The following is a 13,945-nucleotide window of genomic DNA, read 5'->3' on the forward strand; positions in this document are numbered from 1 at the left end:
CTGCTTAGAAAGCTTTAATTCTGTATATAATTTAGGGAACTGACAAACCGCTTTAGTCCTATTCTATCTCTTCCGCTGTACGTTGTCCTCTTTGTAAAATTGTCTTACTAATTGCTAATTTACGGTGATAATGATTTCAAAGTGATAATATAAACGGGGTGACTTCAATTGAAATTAATGAATAGCAGTAATCATCCTCATTGAATAGAATGGCAATGCATATGTCTACTTTCGAGTTAAAATTGCATGGAGTTTTCTAAAAAATTTCCATTTCTGAAATGATTCATTGAGATCTTTTTTATCTCCTTAAGACATGTCTCTAAACGGTAATTGCCATGGCATTTTAAATCAGAAATTTGGTTCTTTCCAATGGAAACTACCTTTACAGTGTTTCAGTGAAGGATAATGAATAAGTTCTTTTAGTTGAAAAACGTATTGAATGTTTTTTTCCAAAATAGTTCAGTACAGCCTTCTTTCACTCCGTTATCTGTACCTTAAAAATTATGGCATTAGACAACTGTCTAAAATGCGGATGGTAGGTGGGGATTAAGGGGGTCATCCCGGGTGAAGGCCTTTTTTTGAAAAATTATTTTGAAGGACTGGATAAAGATAGAAACGTGATTTTTTCACCATATGTTTATTGATATCTCTAGTATATATGATAAATTTTTCACCTTGATTTCGTAGCTAATTTTTGGAATACGTGTTAATTTATGTACCCATCTCCAAAAAAAGGTGTTTTTCTGCTGCCACGCTGGAGGGCGCTGTGTTCATCTGAGACATTCTGGAAGCAGCTTTGTCCTTGGTGTTCTGAATCTAGTAGAAGAAACTGATCTTCATGTCTATCTATCATGATACCATTATTTCACAAACCAGAATAGAGGAGGACTGTGCGAACCCTTTCCTTGGTCAAGATGAATGTCCGGGTTTTCTCTTGAGATAGGAGAATCCATCCGAAGTTATCCATCCACTGTATCATAATTTTCAGTGTGCATTGAGCTTGTTCTTCCGCGCGATTCATCGGGCGTATCGAGTCGTAGTAGACTATCAGATGAGGCCTGTAACAAAGATAAATCCTTGAGCCCGTCTTAATGTAATCCTCATTCTCGGCAGTGTTTCCTGGGCTTCGTAAAGCAGGGTGCGATCCTTTAGGCTGTACCTCAATATCCCAAAATGTAGTTGGGAATATGAAAACAATTTTTCGGCACTTTGAGCACATTACACTACTTTGTAAAATTGAAGGCGTTTCTTACTTGTAGCGTCACACGGAGCACCATTCGTCGACAGTGGCGACATTGTGCCTCAGCCGGTCTCACTGTTTGGGACAAAAACCACATTGTTTTGGTGAAAGATGTCCTGCAACAGGTGTTGCGCCAGTCAATCTTGGCATAATGACCTTCTAAAGCTGCTTCGCCGCTGTGTCCAACCTACTCTCAGGACTGTACGGCGCGAGACTGTCTTTGCCTTTGTTTATCAGCACAAGTCTCGCAACCATCTAGTGGGGAGAGAGGAAGAGCCTGCTGCTGAACATGAGGTAAACACGCCCAGCTGGTCAGGCTTATACTTGAAAACAAGTTTCAGCATTTTGCTGTGAATATAATCAGCCTTTACAATGAAGAGTAGGTGTACTTCAGAACTCCCCCTCAACGTCAATGTCAGTTGGGACTTCGTGGATAGGAGAAATTATTTGCATGATATCTTCCATCATCATTGCTTTTTTAGAACAGGAAAGTCGATGAGCGCCGAGTTTTTTGGTGATCAACTTATACAAGAAGCCGCATGGGTCTCCGTTTATGTCGCAGACTAACTGCTGCTAACGATGTACTTTCCACCTGTTGGTTTCATGGTGAGCTTCATAATTAGCTCGGTTTTTCCTCCTGCGTGCTGTACAATTCCCCAAAGCCTTAGCCAGTTTTTTTATTGGCTCACAATTTCAGCCGTCCTCTAATACACTGATGACTTCACGTATCTCATTCTGGGCGCCGATAACTCATTGTTAAGTTCTCCAACGATTCAGTTGCAATTCTTCTATCTGCACCTGGGTCATATGGCTCATTTAGTGCTCTAAAGAACTTCGGCACGTTTGGCAATGTCGATCTCCCTTATGTTCAAGCTAGTAGGTATTTACATTGGGAGAAGTTACTTGCCACTTCTAGGGAAATGTACTGTAGTATCTTCCATAGTGGCACAGGTAACATTAAGATCTCCATAACAAAATTCATGTCGGTAATACGGGCACCATCCTAGTCTTTGCAGTTAGGGCATTGAAATGTTGGAATACTACCGAAATTCAAGACAATAAGCCCCGTCTTGGCCACCATCTCCAAAGTTTGTATGCCCAGATTATATGATAGAGATATGGCCCACTCGAGGCCTTAAAGTCTCCTTCATCTAGAAGTCTGCATGCTGCACTTCAAATCTGGTCGTCAAATGCGTCAAGACAAGGCAATGCGTAAAAGCAAAAATCAGTATGACGTAAACTCTGAGATACATACCTCTGCACAACGAGCTCAAACGAAGCCATCTCCTGGGCCAGTGCTTTACACTCGCAAGTTAATGTAATTTCTGAAGGACTCGGGATATCGGAAAATCCCTTTGCCCACATATTCTCCACTATATGTAGATACAATTCATGCAAAATCGATTTCTCCAACCCGACACACGGGATGACCCCCTTAAGTAACAAAAGCATGAAGTTTTTTCTTTCTTTTAGGGATTGAGGAGTCCTAAGTCCGCATCCATTTAAAGTCGGATCGGTCCAAATGGAGAGCAACTTTCTTCCACTCTTTATAGTCCACGGACTCCTCTTTTTGGGTTAACACCCAGAGTTCAAAACTGAAAAGAGGGACGAAAACGGCTAGGGTGTCGTACCAGGGCAAAGGCAACTCATCAGACGCTGCCTCACCTCTGCCCTGGGAGCAGCGTGACCGAAGCGGCTCGCAGGTGTCTGATGAGTTGCCTCTGCCCTGGTACGAAACCGTAGCCGTTTTCGTACCTCTTTTCATTTTTGACCTCTGGATGTTAACCCAAAAAGAGGAGTTCGTGGACCATAAAAAGTGGAAGCAAGTTGTCCTCCATTTGGTCCGGTCCGACATTGAATGGATGCGGACTTGAACTCCTCAATCCTTAAAAGAAAAAATTGTTTAGCTCCAACCAAGCTTTGTTGTTTAGCTCGTTTTTCATTCAGGCCAACTCTTTTCTTCATCAAAATTTTCATTCTCCGACGTTTCCATAGAAGGCTTATCGAGAATTGGTAGTATATGAGCAGATTATCTGGTACTACGGGAAGGGGAGTCCCAGGAGAATTCCTGGGGGATGTTCTCTCGGCTGGTTATTTGTAGTTGGCCTCCCTTGTGAGAGATTTATAGTGATTGGGTTGTGTCCATATCAAGGACAGAGCTTCTTGTGGGCGTAAGCACGGAGTTGCGCTCTACAACTCGAGCGCCGTATCCATTAGTTTTGACAGAGATCTTAGGTAGGCCTGCCTTCACTAGTATGAATGCTAAGCCTGTACTCAATATAAACCAGTACCGCAGTGCCCGTCACGGCGGGTCCTGATTGTGATTTCCAAATCTATCGCAGGACCTTGATTGCATTGAAGGGGGCAAAACCGAGTTTGATAAATAATTTCTACTTTTTAATCACCGCAATACATTCCTATGCTCGGTTAGGTCTGGTGTGGAAGCTCGACTTTGGCTTAGTTAGAGTTACTTCTTAGACCCCAGGCCCATATTCACAGGCATTATGGTTGACAGAGAGTTGTGGGTGTTATTTAAATGAAAGCTGGTTGGATGTTCAGTATTTTGAAAGGGACGATACAGCCTCTGAGAAAACCTTCGACTGATATTCAGACGTACAGGATAGAACAGTGTCCCAAGCCATGAAGAAGGTGGATTTACGCTGATTATAATTCGAACCCTTGTTGTGTTTTACGGATTACAAAAGGCAGCGTACAACACCTGCGATGCGCTTCGTTCACTCTGCTCCCAGGGCAGAGGTGAGGCAGTGTCTGATGAGTTACCTTTGCCCTGGTACGAAACCGTAGCCGTTTTCGACCCTCTTTTCAAAAGCATGAAGATCTACGACTAATTCTTTCCACGTTTTTGTCTGTTATTATATGATTGAGAAAATGTCATACACATTGTCGCGTTCCTTCCGTTTCTTTTCTTGTTTGTAACTTTGATTTTTATCTATTTTTTTTTTATTAACACTAGTAATCGTCACGATACTAATTTAGTTTATAATTCTTGCACTAAGAATAAATAACATAAATGTTCGCTGGAATATACACCTAGATAACACAAATTAAGAATTATTGATTTTATCAAAAAATTAATTGTAATAAAATCGAAAATTATTATAAATAATTACATATAATATAGTCGAGTTGGCGGTGTACCAACTGCTGGTCTGCAACAACAAATTCCGCCACAGATGCGTCAACAAATTAATCAGGCTGTAGGACAGGCTGTAACAAACGCCGCTATGAATGAATTATCCAATGTCTTCGCCAACCGATTCAAGTAAATTATAAATTAAATATATATATATGTATAAATAAGTATTGAAAATTTCTGTGTGCTGTTTGAATTTTTTGTGTTGTTTTGATTTTATCCTTGCCCTTGTTTTTTAGCCGAAATCTTAAGCTAATTAAATTAATGTTTCAATCCAAATGGGTTTGTTCCACTGTAATAATCATACTAATTTTTCCTTGCAAGTTGATAAATATGATGAACATTTGATTGGGTTTATTTTTGTACAGAGCGAATATTAACGAAAACCTGAAAGAGTAAAAACGATTTATGTCAATTAACTGATACACTAGTAGCATGAGAAATATGTTGTAACTTTATCTCATGAGTTTCGACAGGCAGAATGTGTAACGAAATAGACGATAATTTTCGGATTTTGATGATAGGGAGTAGAGTATTTAGGCTAAATTGAGAATATGATATACAATGAATGGAGTTAAGATAAATTAACTTGCTTCAGATTTCTTCCCTCTATTTAGATTTGAGGATAAAGTTTGTACTTCACCCATGAAATGAATTGGGTTTGAAAAGTAATGCAAACCAAATAAAGGAGGTCAGCATGCTATTATTTAGAAGAGACATAAATATATAATAAAAACGAAGCTACCCGACTTATCTTAAAAATGTTTATGATAGTGATTTTATTGCAACATCATGAGGAGTTTCTGTATTGCAAACATTTAATCTTTTTTTGTGATGAAATGTTTAACAATATTGAAACTAGTGAAAGTGCCGGAATCATACATTCCTTCGTCATTGCAATTCAAAACAACATCACGTGTTCCGTGCATTTTCCTATCTTAAAATGAAATTAATATTATAAACATTGGATGAGCGTTTAGTTGTTGATTCGCATTTCTTACTGATCCTAGAAAGTGGCAAATACTCTAGAAATATTACATTTCAAGCCCTATCTCCATGTCTGATTTAATGTATGTAAATATTTTGAACTGTTGATTTGCAGCTTATTTCCCTTTAGTTTATCGAAAAGTCCCTAATTAATCAATAAATTGATGAGCGATTTCGTTTGAAAGCAGAGAGCTCTGCATTGAAAAGGCAAACCTTATGTAGTTGAAAAACTTTCTGGAATAGAGAATACGCGCGTTTCTATTTATATGTTCAAAGAATAACATATTGAAGAAACGCAAAGACTTACTAGTTTCATAGTAATTTTGTGTCTAGCGTCAACATATCATGCTTAGTCGATAGTTTATTGTGCTTATTCCGTGTCTATTTTAGTTGTTGATGTTTCTCGAATAAGCTATTTCTTAGGATTCGTAGATAATGGGAAAGATTGTCGAAGTACGAGAAGGCGGAATAATTTGGTGAAGTGGGAAAAGTTGAATCATATATTAAAAATTATACTTTTTGAATGTCATAAAAATTTAAAGTGGTAATTCTCTGATGATGACGAATATGCTAAGCTATTACTTTCAATACGTAGGGTTGTTGAGTAAAACGCGTTAATAAATAGTTACTTAATTTGTTTTTCTATGATTTTTAGCTTGTAAACACATTGTTTCGTCTTAAAAAACCAAGTCATCTTGCTTTGAAAATAAATGCTGCAATTACTTCATGTCTACTGTGTGCATGTTCTTATCTGTGATCTGATTGAATTATGCGCCTGCGCGGACATATCCACAAAGCTATTGGTCTACTTTTTCGGTGTTTTAGTCACCGAACGCATCTAGGAAATTCGAGAGCCCATGAACCCAGTGGCGATAGTATGTATTGAAACGTGCTTAGTATTGTATAGTGCAGGCCTCACAGTTGAAGGGATGTTTTAGTTGCGCAAAAGTGGCAACCTTAAGAATGGTCCCTTGATCTTTTTCATTGAAACAGCACATTTTATCATGATTTCAGACACTAAACTCGGAACTATTGCTGCTAAGAACCGAATGGCTCAGTGGTTAGAGCCCTGGGCGAAAATCGCGGTTCAAATCTCACTGGTGGCAGTGGGACTGGATCTCAAATATCAGTTGATTCGGCTGTGAATGAGTTTTTGAGTCAAATAAGGGTAATAATAACGAGCGAGCAGAATTCTAACCACATTGGTTCTTAAAGGGTGTTCCAATCGTGTAGTGTCTTTTTCTGCATGGGTGGAGATGGAAATCTTAAAAAAATGCTGCTGCGCCAGGTTACAACAATGTGTGGGATTCTTATCCACTAAAACCACCCCCATTTCTCGGCACATATCCCCGCGGGATTACCGCACAACTAAGTCACGCGTCCATCCCGCTTTCCGGGCTCGTTCCAGTTCCTGCAGCTTTTCCTGTATCGCAGTTACTGTTGCGTTTATCGCATTTCAATTTGCTGCGGAATTCAGCATCTCCTCCACGAAATTATGGGGTTCGATAATTGCGTTGAGGGTGGCGTTTAAGCTACCTCTTTCATTCGCGAACCTCAAACAATGGAACATAACATGTTCCGGGAGAGTCTGGGGACTCATCCAATTCGAAGTGATGCAAGTACTTCCTATATCCACCGTGCCCCGTAAGCAACTGCGTTAGGTGGTAGTTCAATTCTCCATGTTTGCGCTCGATTCATCTTTGAATACACGGGATTAGCGTATGGGTCCAGCGGAATTATTTCACCGTTGCTGCCATCTCCTGTACAGCTCCTTAATAGTGGTCGTAGTCACTTCTGCCGTCGCCGATTGCATATGATGAGTTATAGAGGCGTCGACCCTCATTCGCCAAGATGCCGATGGGAACCATGCCTGCTATCACACATGGTGCTTCGTCTGCAATTGTACGGTGAACGCACGACGTTTGCAATGCACTAAATCGGTATGGAGTTGCGATTTTCCTTCTATTTGCTTGCAACTTCAAAGACGGCGCCCAGACTGGAGCTGCATAAAACAAAATGGAGCTGACAACTCTCGTGATCAAGAAACGGCGGCTTTGCCTAGGATCGCCTATATTTAATAACATTTTTGCCAACAATGTAGTCACCCCGGAAGCTTTGGTAGCTGAATTTTCAATTCAATGAAATTCAATCTATGGTCAACCATGATTCCTAGGTTTTTTCCTGATTTTTATCGATGTTTTGCTTCCTTCGCTTGGCGATAAAAACTACCTCGTTTGTGAGTACTTCGATCTCATCAATATCTTGTGCCACGATAGTCACTCCGATGTCGTCTGCGGAGCCAATGATTGTCACTCCTTTGGGTAATTGCAACTTTAAAATTCCGTCATACATTATTATCCACAGGAGAGGACCGAGGACTGATCCTTGTGCAACCCCGCAGGTTGTTCTATACGTCTTTGGTCCATCTTCCGAATCGTAATACAATATCCTCTCCCGGAGAAATTCCATGACTATGTGCACCAGATATTTAGGAGCGCCCAATTTGTCTAAATCCGAAATTATTTTGCTCCATTTTGCCGTGTTGAAGGCATTCTTCACGTCGAGAGTAACTATCGCCCTCCATTATTAGGCATCATTCTCGCTAGAGATGAGCTAGCTTTTGCTGCCTCACTCCAGGTGCCCCTTGAAGCTCAATTTGGCATCGATCATTATCCCCAGGTATCTAATGATTGATTTTAAAACGACCTCGTATTCCTCCTTTGGAACGCGATCACTCCGTCGTACATTATGTTCCACAGTAGGGGCCTCAGTACAGAATCTTGGGGAACATCTGCTGTCACAACATATTCCTTCGGCTCGTCGTCCGTCTCGTACCAAAGAAGTCTCTCTCAAAGGTAATTCTTGATTATCCGAGCTAAGTAACCAAGGATACCCAGTTTAGCCAGGGTGCCCTTAATTCAACCCCAGTTGGCCGGCATTCCTGACATAGAGCGTCACCACAGCGCAGCACTTATCAGCGGTCGATGGCTCTCGGGCCAGGTCTACGACCGCTGCAATGGCATCGCCTGTTGACCACACTGTGCGAAATCCCTGCTGTCGCTCCGATAGACTAACCGCCATCTCGACGAACGGAAGCAATCTGTTGTATATTAACCTCTCCAACATCTTCCCCATAGTGCCTAAAAAAACAGATAGGGCGATATGGGTGGTTTTTGGGGCTTCGGTAGCAGAACCAATTTCTGCCTTTTTCATTGCCATCCACCATGCAGGATGCACATGTACTTATGAACCACGCGGGCCTAATTTTAGCAGCCGCCTTCAGGGCTTTGTTCGGAATCCCATCCAATCTCGGAGTCTTATCATCCCCAATTCGTTTAGCCAAGGCCAAGGCGGTGGCCTAGATTATTCGTTCTGCGAAGAGTCTCCAGGACGAAGAGATAAAGAGTTGGCTAAGTGATCGCCGACCGATATGACCGGCCGGCGTAGATGTGGAAGGAAACAGGTTTCACGTCTTTCGGTTTTAACAATTCACGTCTGGTCGTGACTGAACCGTGACACTGTACTGTAAAATGACTCCTTGATTAAATGTAGGAGCATTTATACTTCATTATCCGACACCAACAGCGCCAACTGGTGGTGGTTTGATACAGCAAAATCAAAACTAACTTCACTTGATTGCCAAATCGGCCATTTCATGTGCAACAACCTAATGCATTTTCGAGTCTTTATTTGGTTTTTAGATGGTTAGTTATTTAGTTAGTTTAGTTAACTGGGGGGAGCCGCAGCTCCGAGCACTCAGGCCATTATTAGGCCCATTGTACTATCCCCGTAGTTGCCTATTCAATGGCTTCCCGCCTACGGTGTTCGCAGGCTTTAGCGAATCTGAGAACATTCTCCAGAGGCAGAGAGTGTGCAGATTCTTCATTGAAGAAAACCTTGCCAAGGTGTCTTCGTCTGAGATCTGAGGATGTCGGGCAGCTGCATAAAAAGTGCAGGGCCGTCTCCTCCTCCTCCTCACATTGGCTGCACACAACCGAAACCACTACCCCAATCTTTTCCATATGGTAGTTTAAGGGGCAGTGTCCCGTCAAAAGCCCTACTAGGGTTTTCATTTCCGACTTCTTAAGAGATAACAAAAATGCCGCTCTAGTGGCCCTAGGCTCCTTCACAAGGATTTTCGCTTGCCGGCAAGAATCCAAATTTTTCCACTCGGTTGCGTGAATCCTTGCAATTTCACTCTTCAGAGTAGACTAGACAGTAGATGGTCGGATTCCAAGAGCTGGTTCTGGCCCCACCATTGTGGATCCAGATCCTCGGCGAGCTAGTCTGTCAGCCTCCTCATTGCCGGCGATGTTAGAGTGCCCCGGCACCCACATCAGGAATGTTTTGTTCAGTCGGCCAAGTTTCAGCAGCACCTGATGACAACTCCACACCAACTGGCTTGATATGTTGTTGCCATTTAGTGCTGATAATGCCGCCCGACTGTCGGAACAGATTCGAATGGTGCGACCCCTCCATTTTTGTCGCAGACATTCTTCTGCTGCCAATGAAATGGCATATATCTCCGCCTGGAATATGGTCGTCATTTTTCCGAGAGGTCGGGCCAGTTCTGTAATCGGCTTCTCCGAGAACACCCCTGCACCTGATCCATCCTCCATGACTGACCCATCGGTGAAGATTATTAGGTCTGTAATCTGAAAAGACTCATGGCCACTTGTCGACCATTCTTCTCTTTCGGTGATTACGACAGTGTATGTCTTTTCAAAGACGAATCTGGAAACCATATGATCGGTCGGCATCAGGGCTACCGGATGTTTTTCAAGGAATTTCCAGATAGACGTATGCCCGTTGGATTGGCCGCCTTTCCACGCCCTAATGGTATCGAGCCTATATGCGTCGTTGGCCGCTTTCCGTTTCACCTCCAAGTGAATGGGGGGGTAAATTTAGGATAGCTTCAAGTGCCGCAGTCGGCGTAGTACTCATTGCTCCAGTAATACTTAGGCAACCAAGTCTCTGAATCTGCGTTAGCAGCTTCCTGCTGTTAGCAAAGTTCAGTCTTGGCCACCAGACGATGCATGCATACATCAAAATGGGTTTTATTATGGATGTATACATCCAGTATATCCGTTTAGGTGAAAGTCCCCAGGTCTTACCTATCGCATTCCTGCAGCACCAGAGCAATCTGCAGAATTTCTGGTATTGTTCCTGGATATGATGCTTCCACGTTAACTTGGAGTCGAAATGTACTCCTAAGTACTTGATTGTTTGTGCCAGCTGGATTTCCCCCCCTGCTAAGGTGGGTAGCGTATAGCTACCCCACCTGACGTTCCTAGTGAACATAACTAGTCTAGTCTTCCTAGCGTTCACCGTGAGTCCATTGCGGAGGCACCAGCTGTGGATTACATGCAGAGTTGCATTCAAGCGGTCACATACTGTGTCCGCAAACTTGCCGGTAATTATTACGGCTAGGTCGTCCGCAAATGCTTGCGCGAAGACCTTTTTGTCCTCCAGGAGCCACAGCAGAGTATTTTTAGATGGTACTCGATGGGATTTCACCGGGACATATTTATTTAAAAAAGATTAAATAAAATGAGGATTTCAGTTCTAGTAGGAAACAAAATAAAAGTCGAGGCAGCTATACTGAGTAGCAGAGTCGATTAATTGCTAGTTCACGTTATAATTTAAGCTAATTTTTCGACTTTATGATCGTGAGTTTTTGTGGATTCACCTCGTGTTGGAAAAAAAAGTTTTCTGTCCTAATAACAACTTTAGTAAGTCTTCATCAAAATGTACGTCAATCAACTTGAGCCAGAAAATTTCATAGAAATCGTTGGGTGAAATCAGTTGCCTTTATAGAAGAGCAAAGGGAAGATCTCATACAGATTTAGTTTCTATGTGGGATGAATTAATGATTCTCCACTTTATGCATTTCAACAGCTCTTATAAGATGCTGTCTTACTGATTAGGATAGCCACATTGGCCACTATCTCTTGCCAGTAGTTGGATCAGGCTCCAATTTTATCAAAAACATTCTACACTGATTACATACCATAAAAATAATAAGAGAAAGGAAAAGGAATTGAATGGTTAGATATAAGTGGATCATGATACGAAACCATAGGATTGTCCTAGATGCTAGAACTAGCTTTTTACTGATAAGGATGATTTGATTCTAATTTAACATTTATAGTTTTGAATAATCGAAATTCAATTGACTCCATTCTAAGTAAGCATTATTTTCCTGTTTTGCTCCGTCAACCATTTTCCGCAAGCTTGGTAAAGTGGTTTTGTTCACATACCTGCTACCTCCTTCTTTTGAGGATAGGTGTATTTCTGTAAGTAGATCTATTGCATATAAATATCATATATTACAGTGCTTGGTATGTTTGTGATTTCAAAGTGTATGTAAAGTATTGGAAAAAGATACACAATAAACTTACTTCGTTCCATTGTGTTACAGTTAGAGTCAGATCGTAAATATATCAACAGAAATAAGATAATACCTGAGTATAAGCAATCCAATGAAAGAATATAACCGAAAACTGATACATATGCTAATTTCTCAACACTGACTTATAAATGACAGGAGAAATATATTATTCACATGTACGTGCTTGAAGAATTTTCATCGTTACATAAAAGATCTATATATATATATAATATTGCTGTTGTTTGTAGTTATTCGAAAGTGTAAAAACCTTAAATTTATCCATGTGAATTACGTACAGAAAACTTTGTAGTTATAATGAGATAAAGACGTGGAGGATGATTATGGGAGTAACATTAATCAAATATAATTGTTAATATGAGTTGATTAGTGATTACATTTCTATTTAGTGAAAGAAAAGCGTCGAAAGGAGGCAGGTGCTTCGATTCAGATGTAAAAGTAATACGCGCGATATATCAACTGGAAGAAAACTGTGTCTGTAAATCCATTATTTTTTTGAATTGAAAAGGAATTTGTAAATATAGTATCCTTCAAATATCCAAATACTTTTCAAGATAAAGTTAATACTTAAGATCTAATGAAAATTCACATTCTACTGTCCTAGAAAAAACAGTGCACCTTTCAAATAGTCGCATATGTACGTGTAAAATTGCGTTTTTTTTTTGGAAAACTAGTAGTAGCTGGATTTAATATTTTAGTCGGGATAAGTGAGGACTGGATAACATACTTGCAAAGATTGTATGTTATCAATAATGTATACAAAAGAAGACTTAAAACAAACGTTAACACAAATGACTTGCGAGAGAGGAACAATTAATATAATAATTTTCGATTTTTGACAATAGCTTGAGTTATTTTATGTTAATGGATATTAGCTTAAGTTGTAATTGTACGTTCGAATCAGTTTGGAAGAATTTTGTTTAGATAATAATAAGGGCAAAGTGATTATTTCAATGATAAAATCGCATTCAATTTCCTTATCTGGTTAATATTTGAATGATGAAAATTTCATCAAAAGGTGAATTGGATTATTTAGTTGTTCCCACATTCCCAAATAGCAAAACACCCTAAAATTCTATTCTAAATTATTCATTGTCGCAAAATATGGATATTCAACATTTTGATGCTCTACTCTGTTTGTGTGATCTCAGGGAATGAATGTTTAAGTGGAAAGACAATAAAATGGAAGAAAAAAGGTTAACTTGGGCAAAAGATGTTGTACAATTAAATTACTGAAACTCATTTATAATTGAATGATAGTATCATCTGTTTTTCATTAAATTTGATTCGGTTTTCATCACCGGAATATTAATCAGAATAGCAATCTCAACATGGGCATATGTATGAGATTATCCAGTTCGGAGATACATCTCATGAAACCTTGCAAAGTGTAGGCATCAACTATATGTCGTGCAATGGCTAATAATGTCATACTCAAAAATTGGTGAAAGTCAACATCCTATTCCTTATCAATTTAATAAAACCAAGTGGAGTATGCTTGGAAGTTGATTGACAGTCAATGAAACTGTTTGATTTTGAATATGAGTCGTTTGTTGACATTCACCTTGAAGTTGTTATTAAGATGCAGTGAAATAAATACACCTATATATATAGATAAACATCTTTAACAACTAACCGGCATATCGTTGAAAATTTCTAACTGGATCCTAAAGTGTCTCAGTATACCCGCCCTGAATACAATTGTCATTGGTAGTATTTATTAGGTTGGAAACTATGAAACGGGTGTTGAATAGAAATGAAAATCAAAAAGCGCTATTTTCACATTATTTATTATATTTAATCGGAATAATTTCCATTGGCATCTACAACTTTCTGCCATCGATTGGGCAAGTCATAAATATCTTTCTTTTTTTTTAAAAATCTTCAATTTTATGGTTTTGTTTGCAAAACAAAACCTTATTAAAATCGGTTCCATGTCCGTCTGTCTGTCTTTTTTTTCTTCAGGAGGTGGAAATCTTCAAAAGACACTGGCCTGGACACACCAGTATGTGGGATTTTTACCCACTAAAACCACTCCCGACTCCTTTCCTGTCCCGCGGAACCACCACGGGGTGGAGTCAGCTCATCCTAGCTTAATCACCTTTCTTCTATACGCGGCGTATGTGACTGCATTTTTCTCCTCTCTGCCTTTCGC

At 40.1% G+C, this 13,945-nt stretch overlaps 1 protein-coding gene across 4 annotated transcripts in view; it reads left to right on the forward strand.

Moving 5' to 3' along the window:
• LOC119653430 (dynamin) overlaps positions 1-13,945 on the forward strand; it is a 70,475-nt gene that overhangs the window by 46,825 nt on the left and 9,705 nt on the right. For 2 of the 4 annotated variants that reach the window (XM_038058006.1, XM_038058007.1), the window contains one exon: positions 4,383-4,523. The exons of 1 other annotated variant lie outside the window; for it this stretch is intronic. In XM_038058006.1, coding sequence (XP_037913934.1) covers positions 4,383-4,523 — 141 coding nt within the window. Of the gene's footprint in view, positions 1-4,382; positions 4,524-11,802; positions 13,657-13,945 lie in introns of those variants that run through there. One more of the 4 variants, XM_038058009.1, reaches the window with a different exon arrangement.

This window comes from Hermetia illucens, chromosome 4, assembly GCF_905115235.1.
Source record: "Hermetia illucens chromosome 4, iHerIll2.2.curated.20191125, whole genome shotgun sequence".
NCBI classification, from domain to species: domain Eukaryota; kingdom Metazoa; phylum Arthropoda; class Insecta; order Diptera; family Stratiomyidae; genus Hermetia; species Hermetia illucens.